This window comes from Chlorocebus sabaeus, chromosome 2 (assembly GCF_047675955.1).
Source record: "Chlorocebus sabaeus isolate Y175 chromosome 2, mChlSab1.0.hap1, whole genome shotgun sequence".
In the NCBI taxonomy this organism is placed as follows: domain Eukaryota; kingdom Metazoa; phylum Chordata; class Mammalia; order Primates; family Cercopithecidae; genus Chlorocebus; species Chlorocebus sabaeus.
Window position 1 is genome coordinate 63588084 of NC_132905.1, and position 14853 is coordinate 63602936.

The 14853-nt window shown below is 36.3% G+C and overlaps 1 protein-coding gene and 1 non-coding gene across 2 annotated transcripts in view; both read right to left on the reverse strand.

Annotated features, from left to right (window-relative positions):
- The window catches only part of LOC103247565 (POTE ankyrin domain family member G-like), a 52970-nt gene that overhangs the window by 29001 nt on the left and 9116 nt on the right, over positions 1-14853 (reverse strand). Inside the window, 5 exon segments of the mRNA XM_073004860.1 lie at positions 2766-2932; positions 3979-4023; positions 5406-5476; positions 11296-11366; positions 13859-13996. Coding sequence (XP_072860961.1) covers positions 2766-2932; positions 3979-4023; positions 5406-5476; positions 11296-11366; positions 13859-13996 — 492 coding nt within the window.
- On the reverse strand, positions 12489-12591 carry LOC119622644 (U6 spliceosomal RNA). The gene has a single exon (XR_005239250.2). It is a non-coding gene; the product is annotated as a U6 spliceosomal RNA (small nuclear RNA).

Genomic DNA, 14853 nt, shown 5'->3' on the forward strand with positions numbered 1-14853 from the left:
ATCTCTACTAAAAATACAAAAATTAGCCGAGCATGGTGGCACAAACCTGTAACGGCAGCTACTCAGGAGGCTGAAGCAGGAGAATCGCTTGAACCCAGGAGGCAGAGGTTGCAGTGAGCCGAGATCACACCACTGAACTCTAGCCTGGGTGACAGAGTGAAACTCTGTCTCAAAAAAAGAAAAAGTCATGAGAGAGAAGACTGAGGACTGAGCCCTGGGAAAAAATAATGTCCAAATGGAGAAAGATGAGGAGGAGCAAGCAAAACAGACCATGATGAATGGACTAGAAAGGTAGGAGGAAAAGTCTGAGGGAGTGAGGTCCTGAAAGCCAAGTTGAAGACGCTGTTAGAGAGGAGATGTCCTCCATTGGCTCAAATACTGTTGACAGACTAAATAAAATGAAGTGTAAGAAAAATGCCTAGATTTATTACAGAAAAAAATTAGTGATAATCTTGAGGAAAAACAATGTTGGAGGAGTGCTGAAACTGAAGACTTACTGGTGTGAGATTAAGAGTGAATGAAAAGAAAATTGAGTTCATGAGTGTAGACAGTTCTTTTAAGGACACCATACTTAGGAGTCATGACTGAGAATGTTGTCATTTTCTTCCACAGTCATGGAAAAGTAATAGACAATTAGTTTTAAATTTTATATAACAGGTGTAGTCTTCAAATTTTATATAACAATTATATATTTTAAAGGTGATAAAATTATACAATGTGGCATTAAAAATGCCAGACTGAGGTGTTAAATTCTTAAAACTATAGAACTAAAAGTTGCCTTGAACATTTCTAGATTCCATAAGCTGAATATCACTTTGTTCATGCTTATACATAAAGACCAAGAAACACTAAAAGTTTCAAGGAGAGTATTTCTTGCTTGATAAAAATCAGCCAATTCTAGAACAGTTGATACTCATCAAATACACAAAGTAATTGATCACAGTAAAATACTGAGTTCTAGCAACAGGAATAAAGTGGTAGAAATGCTGAAAATAATCTTATTTTATAAATGAAATTTTAAAAATTATATGAAGTCACTGTGGAAAACTATGGTGTGGTGAATACTGAAATATATCCTTTTCTCAAAGGAAGGATAATGTCACACATGCAGGGCACTTTTATGAATAAGAGTTACTGCATTAGCAGCACCTTCCTTTTAGCACAAGGTCAGCAAATTAGCACCTGTGGGCAAAATCCAGCCCACTGCCTGTTTTTCTAAGTCAAGTATCTTGGAACGCAGCCACGCTTATTCACTCTACAGTCCACAGAGTCAATTAGCTGGGTGTGATGTTGCACATCTGTGGTCCCAGCTATTAGAGAGGCTGAGGTGGGAGGATCACTAGAGCCCAGAAAGTTGAGGCTGCAGTGAGCCATGATCATACAACTGCACTCCAGCCTGGGCAACAGAGACCCTGTCTCAAATACTCAAATATATATATATACACACACACACACACACACACATATATATATATATATATATATATATATAGAGAGAGAGAGAGAGAGAGAGAGAGAGTTTGCAAAGCCTAAAATATTTACTAACTGGCTCTTTGCAGAAAAATCTGGCCAACTCCTGGTTTAGTAGATGAAAGATCCTTTGATATATTTTAATAAAAGTTTTACCCAATATACTGAAACATTTATATTAAATATAGATCTCCATGTACAATCCCTTGGCAATATTCAGATTGAAGATCCAATATTTCAGCACTCAGGCACTGACAACAAAAATTTAATAACTAGCAATCAAGGTAGAGTGTAAATGTAGCATGTAGCTTCCATTTGCAACACAGCAGATATTACAAGAATTCTAACAAAATTATCTTAAGATGTGTTATCTAAAACTAAAGACTTTAAATACATTTTAATTGTGAAATAATCAGTTTATATCTAACCTCATTTGTAAAAAAATGGTTGCATGCTACATTATTTTCTGGGAATGAAAATTGAGTTATTTCCTATTGGTAAGGATTTACTTTTGATAATGATAACTTCCTACTGAATAGGATTCACCTTTTTGATATAATGATGCTGTAATAAATGTCCTTATACATAAGTATATAAGTAACAAATCTATATAAATATCCTTAACATACATATATATCCTTACTATGTTATATATGTGTGTGTGAATATGCTACTAAATTAATGTTTGAAATGTGTTCACCAACAGTGTGTGAAATGTCTTTTTCAATGAGACCATTTCCTTTGCAGCAACACAGATCAAGCTGGAGACCATTATCCTGAGCAAACCAATGCAGGAACAGAAAATCAAATGCCACATATTCTTGCTCATTAGTGGGAACTAAACAATGAGAACTCATGGACACAAAGAGGAGAGTAACAGATACCAGGGTCTACTTGAGAGTGGAGTGTGGCAGGAGGGAGATGATCAAAAAACTACCTTTTGGGTCTTTTGCTTATTATGTGGCTGATGAAATAATCTGTAGCCCAAACCTCCATGATACAGTTTACCTATATAACAAACCTGCACATGTACCCCTGAAGCTAAAATAAAAGTTAACTAAAAAGAAAAGAAAATGCCTTTCACCTCAAATTTGCCAATACTGGTTATTTCTCAAATAAATTTATGACTAGAAAAAATGGTAACTCGTTTTTTGCTGATTATCATTTTTCTGATTACCAGGTGATGCTGAATATCCTAGCAAAAGTACAAAATTTGTTAATCATGAATATTAGCCAAATTAGGATTAGTTTGACAGCACATAGTTGTCTCCTGTTAAATGTTGCCATAGGGTTACCTGTGATACTCTTCATTCTCAGTGTCAGGAAATTGCTGACTTTCCGGTGTTCTGCTCTTGCTTTGTGGAATTAATCCATCATCACCATTGCCAGCAGCGGCATCATTAGTCAGGTTTTCTGGTAATCTCACATGATTACTTCCGTGCTTCTTCATTTCTTCTTCAACCTTGAATGGAAGTTTGATATTAAGGATGGTTATCACTTTATTGAATAAAAAGAACCTTTTTAATTGATTTTATCAATTGACTCAGTGTATCATTATTTTAGTCATTAAAAATATTTCACGCTTAAGTTTGATCATATATACATAACTATTACAATATAATTTTAAGATGTAATTATCATATCATTAGTGTATCATTGAAATATTTGTAAAGTTTGCTTTATTTCTGTTTGACTGAATAAAATAGAATTTTCCAAAATTCATAAAGGGCCCTCCTTCATTTTGTGCTTTTATTCCCAACCACTCTTCAGAATCGTATATATGTATTTACCCCATTTGACTCATGGGAACACACAAATAAAAAGACAAAGATGCAAAATGTGTCCTCTTCTGTCTTTACCACCTAGATCTTACATTAAGCAGTCAGATTTAGAGGATGAGACACTGTGGGGTTTCAGGAATAGAAAGGAAGATTGCCCTTTTCTGCACTGAGATTTTCTTCTCCCCCACTGCCTTTGACCATTCTTTTTTCATTTGGTTCCTGGGTTATCAAAAACATGATGGTTCTCACTGAAACATGGGAACCAAAGTTCGCCACAACACAAGGACCAGAGTGAAACTGCTGAGGTAGGAGCAAGGAATCCCAGAAAATGAGATGCTCCCCATATTTCACATTCAATAGTCATACAATTTTCTAGCTGAAAGATACACAGAATAAGAAATTATCTTCTTTAGCCACATTATCTATTGATAATCAGACTAAAACCAAGAAAGATAAAACGATTGATCCAAAGCTCCTAAAGTGGCATGACCTAGCATTTTACGGCACCATTCAGGATTATTCGAGAATAATGAAAGAGTATCTCTAGGGTTTATATCTCTTTAAACCTCAATGTACAGAATTCTTTCTGAGTTAAATATTAAATTTTTCACTGATGATTTATGCTACTTACATGATAGGATCATGTATGCCTACACTTAGTACACTTTGTTAAACAACACAATGTAAAAATTGAATTCAACAGAAACATTTGAATAGAAAGGTATACCTCTCTATCACAATCCTTGTTTATTTCTCGTTCTTGAGATATTTCCTGTAAATGCAAAAATAGAAGGTTAATTTGCTTGTTGTATTTCTTTGATGTCTCCTCTCTTGGAATGCATGTTTTTAAAATAATTTTATTTTAAGTAATCAAGTATGGACAAAGAAAAATTAGAAAATAACTAAAATTAAAATTTAACTGTCAAAATAGTTAAATAAATAAATAAATAATTAAAATTAAGAATTAAATTTTTAATCTACATTCAGCTACTGCCACATCACTGGCTTCTGACTAACATGTGAAAAATACTTCACCTTAATCAAAGGGAGAAGAAAAACATGAATCAGCAAACTTAACTTTGTCACCATTTGTTTGGACTAAACTTAATTTGTTATGTGTTAAATCTACCAAAAATGCATCAGCAGATGATTTGTAGTGTTGCAAAATCTTCCTCACTCGAAAAGAGTTTACCTCACCAAACCCTAACCAGTGAGCCTCTACAGATTACTAACTGGATTGTAGGCACACTTTCAATTATTAGGAGCTGAAATCAACACCAAACAGAAAGAAATGCAAATTCTTAAATGTTAATTGAAATTACATGTTGTAATATGATAGTGTTATGTATCTAGATGATCTCCTTAAGTCCAGTTCTAATATATTCTAACGTGTACTAATTACAGTGGATAAAAATTTTAATAATCTGTACTGATTTTCTGCGACTGAAGTAAGTTCGAATGTTATTGTGTTTCTGTACTAATACCAAAGGTCCCACTCTGGAAGATATGATTCTTGTAATAGGCATTTGGGTTGCTTTTATGACCTGGTTCCCTCCCTGAAGAGAAATGCTGAAGTCAATGAAAGACCACAAGGCAGAATATATCTTTAACCTTGCTATCAGTGACTGCGATATAAAACTGCAGATTTTCAAGCACTGGCCATGATTACTCTTTAACCATGAATCCAGGTCAGGGACCATTAGTGTTACATTGTTCATAATTCCATTGCTTAATAATATAATCCAATAATTGATGTTACTTTCTTTATCATGTTAGGGTGTTGTAATAATAAAAGAACAAAGTTCTGGAATTTCTTTTGCCTCTATTCCAAACAGAAAGATTACCTATAAGCTAATCAAAAAGGTAGATAACAATATTTCAAATAAGAATATTATAAAATAAGAGTATTTTAAATTTTATAGTGGTTATGTTTTTAAGTTAAATTTCAAATGCTAAATTAGAATCTATTGATTCTTCTGTTAATGAGATTGCGAATTTATTAAATTTTAAGATTCTATTAAAAAGTTCTTAGAAAAAAGAATCTATTGATTCTCAAAACCTAGTCTGAAAGGTAATTTCCTTTGAACTATCTAATATTACTAAAGCAAAGAAAATAACATTAAATCAAAAATTTAAATTTAAAATTCTCCATGCCTCTGGCTGGCTATTTTCACTGCCTTTAAGCCTTTGTGACTCTTCCTCTGATGTCAGCTTTAAGTCTTGTTCTGTTGAGAAATCCATATATTCAGTTAAAATGAACCACTTAGAACAGTTAAAAACTATTGCCTTTATAAAAACAGATTTAAGACAACATTTTATTTTATCCTATAAATTGGGTGTTTAGTGTTTCATGAAATAGTTACTTAGGAAATCATTCTCTAAGACTTCAACAAACCACTTGGGGAGACACCTGATAAGATTCACTCACAAATTCATCCACCCAACATAAATGAACAAAACCACCAGAAACACAACTTTAAAATACAGTAGAAACATACAAGGTAACACAGTGTGTTGTTCTCCACTTCTTAATCATGAAGCAGAAAATGTAATGAGAAGGAAATTTAGTTTTAAAGAGAAACAAGTTTTCCTGCACTTAGCTACTCTGACTCTAAGGATAGTAACAGGTAGGGCCCAGGTAAGGTCATGGTGACCCTGTCTGAGAAGCAAGAGCCCACAGGTATGGGTCCAGACATCCCAGAGCAAGGTTAAGAAAACAAACTCCTTTACCATCCTCCCTTCCCCGCAGCATTTACTCATAGCTATTTTTACAAATGCATATATTTTGCAAGTTCCTGTTTTCCTTCAATGTAGTTGCAAAGTCACAAGCTATGCTGAGGCTGCAAAACTGTCACTATATGATTAACCGCCTTTGTTCTGTTTCTGTAAACTTGCCTTTATAAGCCAAGCTCTGTCTTTGTTCAGGACTCAGTTGTTGGAAGCAAATCTGCTGAGCTGCTGTGCACCTAAATAAAATCCTCCTGTTTCACCCACTGGGTGTCTCCTACCTCCTGTTTTCTGCAACAATAGTACCTTATAAATGATTTGCAAAATTACTACTGACGCCTTTATTAGTGTACAATGTCTTCCTAATATCTAAAATGTTTCCCTCCACTATCCTGACAAATTTATTTTCTTTTCTTTTTTTCTTCTTCTTTTTTTTTTTTTTTTTTTAGCCAGGGTCTTTCTTTGTCACCAGGCTGGAGTGCAGTGGCACAATCTCAGCTCACTGCAACCTCTGACTCCCTGGTTCAAGTGATTCTCCTGTCTCAGTCTCCCAAGAAGCTGGGATTACAGGCATTCACCATCATGCCCAGCTAATTTTCATTTTTTTAGTAGAGATAGTGTTTCACGATTGGCCAGGGGTCCTGATCTTTTGATCTTATGATCCACCTCTTTAGGCCCCCAAAAATGCTGGGATTCCAGGTGTCAGCCACCACAACCAGCCTTATTTTCATCTTTTAAAAACAATGCTGTGTGAAGTCTTCCTTGATTCTGCATGTCTTTCCCTAGATAAAAAGGTACTTCCTTCCTTGAGGCTGCCTTCGTACTTCACTGATTTTTCTACTGCATCTTTACCACCTGAACTGTACATTATTCCCCCACATGTCTGTCCCCTCTGCTCCAAGACTGCAGGGGACAGTCTTGCACATCATATTTGTAAAAACAGTCTTTATTTTACTCAGAAATTTCTTATTGAGTCCTGCTACATATATGCAAGGCATTAGGGTTTAAAAAGAATGAAAATAAAGCATATCAGGGATGGCTTTTCTAGAACACATGCCCAAGCAGGACTGAAATATTGAGGCCAGATTAAAAACGGTAGAGGGCAGGAAAGGGTAACAGCATTCCACGCAGCAGCAAGAGCAGGAGTAAGGCCTGAAAGAGTGAATGAGTGAGTAGGACATTACCAGCAGCTCAGTAATGCCAGAGAAAGGGCGCACAGGGAAAAGGGCTAAAGATAGAGAGTGGGGCAGAAGTCAGATTATGAAACCTTATGTGTAATTTTAAGATGCTTGGACATTAATGTTCAAGAGTGATCCCTGGTCCTATCTGCATTTAGATAAAGATAATTTTAATGCCAAAACAAATATTCCTAGTCAGCCGTTATTCATTAAGACAGGGTGACAGATAGCTCATGTGGACACAGCTGAGATGTTACTATGTAGCAAATTCTCAATAATTCTCATGAACACTTGGAAAGTCAATTCTATAATAAGTCAAAGAAATTACAATAAATCACTTAATATTTGGTTTGGGAAGGTGCTTTCTAAAGTTATAGTGCATATGAATATAACTCATAGTTGTGAATTCAGAGCTGTGACAATAAAGCAATGAAACCATGATGTGTTTGAGTCAGTAATCTTTAGATTTCTACCTAGTCTTCCTACCCAGTCTGTAAATCCTAAGTATAATCCTGGTACTCACTCTCAAGTTTACATTAATTACTAGCCTATACAAAACATACTCTTTCTCTTACTTCTTTTTGTTATTTATATGTTGCTTTGCTTAAAGAAAGAACACAAAAATGCTCTGCTAAAGGGATTCTGTTTGGTTGCAGGCTTCAAGAGGGGAAAAACAGAAAGCATATTTTGCAGAAAATGGTATTTTAGAAGTCAGAACTATGACATGAAATCAAGCAGGGCACTCTAGGACTGAATTTGCTGCGCTTCTTTAACACACTCCTTGCTCTCTTTCTTTTCTGGCAGCCGTGACTCACACAGGTCATGGAGACTATCATTCCCTAAGAGGAACATAACTCTGATATTCATCTTTATCTATTAGGATCATGTGTCCCAATTCTGTGTTCTGTGGATGCTGAGTTTCGGTCACTGATGGGTGATACACATGGACATTTTCATCAACTTTTAGATTCTTGGGTCTTTGACAAGTCTTGTTACTGAGAGTCAAACTAGTAGGATGTGAGTTATAAATGCTGGTTATCCAATTACCTACTCAAAATATCCTACATGAATATTCCATTAAACATGCATAGGAAAAAAATGGTCATTCCTGCTGACCTGTAACTCTTTGCTCTTCTGTATTCATCAGAAAATTTCCTACTCCTTCCTCATGTCCAGGTTAAATACTAGTGTACGACCTGGAAACCTGTAAATCATCTGACACTTCCCTCGGTCTCCCAAGCCTTTCTCATTCAATTATCACTAAATCCTATGGACTATACCTCTCTTCTGCCTCTGCTTTATATTCCCACTGCCACTGGGAACATAAACTTTACAAAATGGCTTCTATTTAAAAGAAAACCGTCAACTATTAATGTTAGCTCTTACATGAAATAAAAAGTAAGCAAAACAAATAAAAAAGGCATAACACCATAAAAACAAAGGCCAACATATTAAAATGAGTAACTGAGATTCCTAACTTTATTTCACCATGGATGGGTGAAACCTTATAATACATTGATACTAGTCCAAGGATGTGTGAAAAGCAAACTACAGCTGACTACTGCAAAAGTTTCCTTTGTCTCCTGGTTTCTTTATAAGGTTATATTCCATCAATCCCTGCAAACTATAGGCCACAGTCCAAATCCAATCTGCCTCATGGCTTTGTAAATAAAGTTTTATAGGAGCTCAGTCAGGCCTGTTTGCTTACATAGAATCATGGTGGCTTTCACACTACAACAGCAGACAACAGCAGGGTAAGTAGATATGACAGAGACCACATAGTCTCAAATATTTCTCACCTGGTCCTTTACAGGAAAAGCTTGCTAACCCGTTTTACACCAAAACCAGAATGCCTTAATACTCAAATTTAATCTTGTGACTTCCCTGCTCCAATGTCTCCAATGAGCCCCTGCAGCAAACATTGTTCGCTCCCTACCAATAGCCATTCCTTATTCTTTCTTGCAGAAGAAACACAAGTCTATTGGGATGTTTATTATCCCAATCTCCCTCCTCAGCCTCAGAAAGAGAAATGTTCATTCTAAGCTAATCACATATTTGCATTCCCAGTGCCTGGTTTGGGAATGAGCAGGTAGTGTAACACAGCCAATGAAATGTTACAGGAAGCCCCTTGTGTGCTTCTAAGTTTTCTGCCTGTTTAGAAGACACAGGTGAAGAAAAGAAGCCGTTGAGATGTTGTGTTGTGAGAACAAGATGTTTGGAGCTGTTGCAGATTACCCAACCATGAAAGGAGACATGAATAAAACACTGTCGACAGGACAGAAAGAGGGACAAGAGGGATCCCTAGGATATCACTGAACAAACAAAACAACTCTGGTTCCTACTGTTTTCACCACTGCTCATCAGTATTTGCAGTCCAAAGCATTCTACCTGGTAAACTTCCCATGGCCCACAGGATAAAACCTACTCATTTCTGTAGTATTAAAAAGTCTGTCATAAACTTGCCTTAGCTAAGTATTCACCTCATTCCCAACCTCTGGTGTCTCACACTTTTGGTGCTAGCAAAAGTGAACTTCTCAGAAACCCTGCAAAGTTCACTCAAGCATCTTGTCTTTTGCACTTGCTGCTCTTCCTGCCAAACAGGCAATCTCCTTAGATGTTCCTTCTGGCCAACACACAATCTTGTTGCATGTTCCTTCTGCCAAACATTATTCTTCTGCTTCTTTACCTAGAAAAATTCTTCTCACTCTGCATGCTTCACTTGAATCATGCCTACTTATTTTTTTCAAAACTTTCATTCCTCATCACATATGTCTGGCACATAATCAATATATAATAAATTACAATTATAAGCTTCCAGTGGGCATCTAGCACACAGTAAGCACTGAATGAAGTAGTAAAATTTTAAAAAATGACAATGATAATAACAAGCTCCTGTCTGTATTTTTAATTGTTTGTGTTTCATAGCATTAGAAAAGTGGTTAGTATCTAAAAGACATTTGATAGTTATTTGTTAAGTGGACAAGTGAAAACATAAATAGAAATGTTTTCTTTGTAAATTCTGTTGAAAAAGCACAGAAACGAAATGGAGACAGCTCTATTATGAGCACCTTAAGGATCAAAACTACATCTATTTCATCTTTATCTCCTGAAACTAATAAAACCTAACTTACAAAAGCTCTTTGATAAATAGGTAGCTAAATTAAAGTTGTCCTCACACCGTTTCAGTTATACAATGTATTAGGTGTCCACAACCAGGTAGCATACTAGCATTTTTGTTATTGTGAAACATTTTTCTACTTTTGTTATAATCTCCTGAGCCTAGAGTTGGGCAATTTGTATATTTATTTTGACAATCTTTTGGCAAATGGTAGCACAGCATCTTGTTCTAACAAAATTACTGTTATCATGACAATTAACCAACAGGTAGAAGAACACACCTTGTTCCAACAAAGTAAATGTGTCTCTTTCCAACTTCAAATGAGGACGAATGAAGTCAGTAACAGTGAGACCTTGTGGGGACAAGCATATGTAACATGACTTGTGCTTCAGTGTTCTTTTGTGATCAAAAATTCCTTACTGTTACTTTTTAATCTATGGTAGGACCACCCAGAGCAGGGGTCCACAACTCCCAGTCTACAGACTTGTACCAGTCCATGGATTATTAGGAACCACACCACACAGGAGGAGGGGAGCAGCAGGCAAGCCAGGGATGCTTCACCTGTACTTACAGCCAGCCCCATGGCTTGTACTACCACCTGAATTCTGCCTCCAGTCAGATCAGTGATAGCATTAGATACTCATTGGAGCATGAACCCTGTTGTGAACTGCCCATCTGAGGAATGTAGGTTGTGTGCTTCATATGAGAATCTAATGCCTGATGATTTGTCACTGTCTCACATTGCTCTGCCCCCAGATGAGACCATCTAGTTGCAGAAAAATAAGCTCAGAGCTTCCATGGATTCTACATGATGGTAAGTTGTATAATTATTTCACTATATATTACAATGTAATCATAATATAAATAAAGTAGCACAATAAATGTAACATGATTGAATAATCCTGAAACCATCCCCACCTTCCCCCAGCCCATGGAAAGATTGTCTTCCACAAAACCGGTCCCTGGTGCCAGAGAGGTTGGGGACAACTGACCTAATGGAATTCACTATCACAAGTCTTACCTGGATTGCTGTTTTCAGAAGAGATTGTTAGCATCTGTTTTTCTTTGTAGTCAGAAAGTAATTGGCAAATTCTATATATAAAAATGTAATAAACCAAATTACTATTTTAATACTGATGTAAAAAACTTAGCAAATGTAAAATTCTTAGAGTATTTCAAACAATATCATAATATCAGAACTTAACAGTATTATCCCATCCACTTATGAGTACATTCTACAAACTTCTCTTGAAGCTTCTAATTAAAGAAGAAAAAAAATGTAAGATGAAATGCTCACAAATCGAGAGCAGTATGACCCAGTAAATTGGCTTGCATTAGCATGACATAATAGAAAGTGTCCCAACTCTGCTTAAGTCCTAGCTCCATAATGAACAGCTATTTGTTCTTGGACAACCTGCTTCTCTTAGGCTCAATGTCTTCTTCTACAAAGTGAGGGCTTTGCTGCCTTATTTCACTAGGTTGTTATAATGATTTAACAAGATAACATTTTTTAAATGCTCAGAGAAATAGTAAAGCAATGGAATAATCTGTTCCTAAACTTCATGACTGAAATTATCTTGGAATCCCAAATAAAACCCAGTGTGTATTTTGTTCATAGATTCTAATATGCAAATGTTGTAGTTTTCAGAAAATGTTATTAAGTCCTAATTCTGCTTCTTAGTTGTTCTGCTCCTTATGGCTTCTAATTCAGGACATCCCAACTATGTCATAGTTTGTAACTAAATTTACTCATAAATATCTCATTAAAGTAGCTAATGTGATTGTCCACTATTACAGAGTTGACTAATCACACCAAGGGCAGAAAAACCAATAGATGTTAAGACCTGGCTTGAACCAATGATCCTTCTCTACCGACTCCAACTCTGAGCCAGCAGATGTTTGTTAGGGTAATGCTTTATATTGATGTCCAATTACAGCTGACATGGAGACCAAAACTCTACCTTTATTTTTTTTTTTTAGTTTCCGTGAAGAAGTTGCAAGCTGACATTCTCTAATTTTTGACATACATACTAACAACATATTTTGCACTGAACATGTTATTCAGCTCCAAGCCATCTCATAGACCATCTTACATGACTATTTTTTTAGTGCAAATCACAATTTCATTATTTTGGTGGCACCCATGTTGCTTTGATTCACACTGTTTCCTTAGAGCTAGTCAGCAAATAACCAAATGACCTTCCAGTGACTGCCCAAAATATAGAACACTTCAAAAATTTGTGCTGCTTCCTTACGCAGAAGCCATGCTAATTTTCTCTGTATTGTTCCCATTTTAGGATATGTGCTGCTGAAGCAACCACAAAGCCCTACTTTTACACATGATTAGTGATGAGTCATGGACAGGGCTTGGTTCTGTTAAGTCCAACTAACCTACTTGAGACTCTGAGAATTCTCTTCAATGGCTTCCTGTGAGGTAGAATTTGAAAAAATTTTAAAATCTTGAGCTACAGATGAAAGTAGCTTGGACAATTTTCATTATCGTGTAAAACAGATCACTCAAGGGGCCAACCACAACTGGGAGCCACTGCTCAGGGAAGATTCATATGGAACTTTCTACTGCCTAAGGTTCTCTACAGGATATACAGGTGCCTCACAGTATAGATCTGGTAGCAAAGAAGAAGAAACAAACACTGATCTCTTTCTGCCCTATTATTTGAACCCCTCTGACCCTTTAGAACAAGCCCAATTAATATCTGCCAGAGAAAAGACCAACAACGGCCTCAAAGGATCTCGTACCATGAAGGTCTCAGCTAACTCTTGGCTAAGATGCGGGTTCCACATTAGGTTCTGAATATGGGGGGAAGTGTCAATTTGCTCACTTTGTCTGCGGATAAAGGCAGGATGCTCAGCGGCCAGAGCAGGGTGCTGGTGCTTTGGAACAATGGCTGAGCAAATAAGCATAGGTATGGGAACATACAAACGTTGTAACTTCAAAGTCACTGTATGACTTGCCATGAAGACTTGAGGACTCTGAATCAGTAAGGGCATCTTTGTGTCAAAGATCAACCATTACCAGGCAGCAGGACCATTTGAGTGGCAACAATGCAGCAACAGGAGCAAGTGAAACATCAGAATGACTGGAATGTTCTTTTTTTCCCTCCTTCTTCTGACTTGATAAAAAGGACTGTCTTCCTTGGATTTAGTGAATCCCTTCAGTTATTGAAAAATTCAAGGAGTATGTAGGAGATAATACCCAGAAGACAGTCCAAGGCTTTCTGTTAAACTGGACATTTCAAGACCCAAATAACTAATCAGAAAAATCAAAGATATGACACTATTCTTTAATCCCATGCATAGGTGTTATACTTAGATGAAATGAACAATGTTGGGATTCTAAGTATCAAGGTCTAAAAGTCCTGAGATAAAGAATCCTGCACCCATTGGTACCTCTAACTTGTCTTGCTTTTTGTCTGATTTCTGGCTGATGAAGGGGACTAAGTGACTGCCACTCTAAAACTACCTGAACCACACTATGACATGTCACCTCATATGTAAGATGCGATTGTTATAATTACTTTAATCCTCAATTTAGCATTAACTAGCCTTTTAATGTAAACACTTACACATTATGATGACTAGAAACTGCATACTCTCTGGCTGTCTGTCCAGATAGATCTTTGGAAGATATGTCAATATTTTGCTCAAGTAGAAGGCTGACTATACTTGCTGATTCACAACATACAGCAAGTATGAGAGCAGTTCTAAAATGACAGAGATAATTTCTCCCTTAGAAACTGTAATAAACTTATTTTAAAAGCTAATTTAATATACTTTATCAATTTAACATCTTGCCTGTCCATGCAGAATTAAACATTTACATGCACTAAAACACATAAGCATCTTGGGTACTTAAGTGTTCATCTTTGTAAAATACCAACAAGGTTTAAAGGAAGGGACAACAAGGAAACCTCTTATCTCAGTGGGGTATTGCATAGTAGAAGACATTAATTTAAAGTCCTTTAATGGGCAAGAAACAATGCTAGTGTCACTTATCTGAAGTGGACAAAGGTTTAAGTGAAGATTTCCTTACAGCTTCCCTAGACTGATATGCTGTAATAGAAAATCAGCTAGGGGGTAACATAAATAAGAGCTCTCTGCTTGCTGAAAGCAGTAATATTAATAATAATGGTAAGAACAGTCATAGGAGTTTCAGTTAATGATGCCAATAAGCATGTGCTGGGCACTGAATTAAATGTCATATGTATCTTCCTTACTTATGCACAGCCAACTTTGAAGGATGTATTCTCCTACTTTTCATATATGATAACATGTGTGGTGGTTAATAAGATTCCCAAGGTCACACACCTAGCAAGTAAGAAAGCTAGGGATTAAAACCAGTCTTGTGTGAATCCAAAGCCTAGCTTTTTTCTCTTTATCACCCACCTACGGCTTGCCTTCATTAAAGGAAAAGTGTATCCACTTAAAACTATCTTCACTCCCTCTCTCCATACCAATTAAAAATAAAAACATCAAAATACACTGGCAATAAAAAAGGAAAAAAGCTGTGAACCCATATTGTGTGGGAATAGCAATTAATTGTCAACTAGGGATAAGCTAA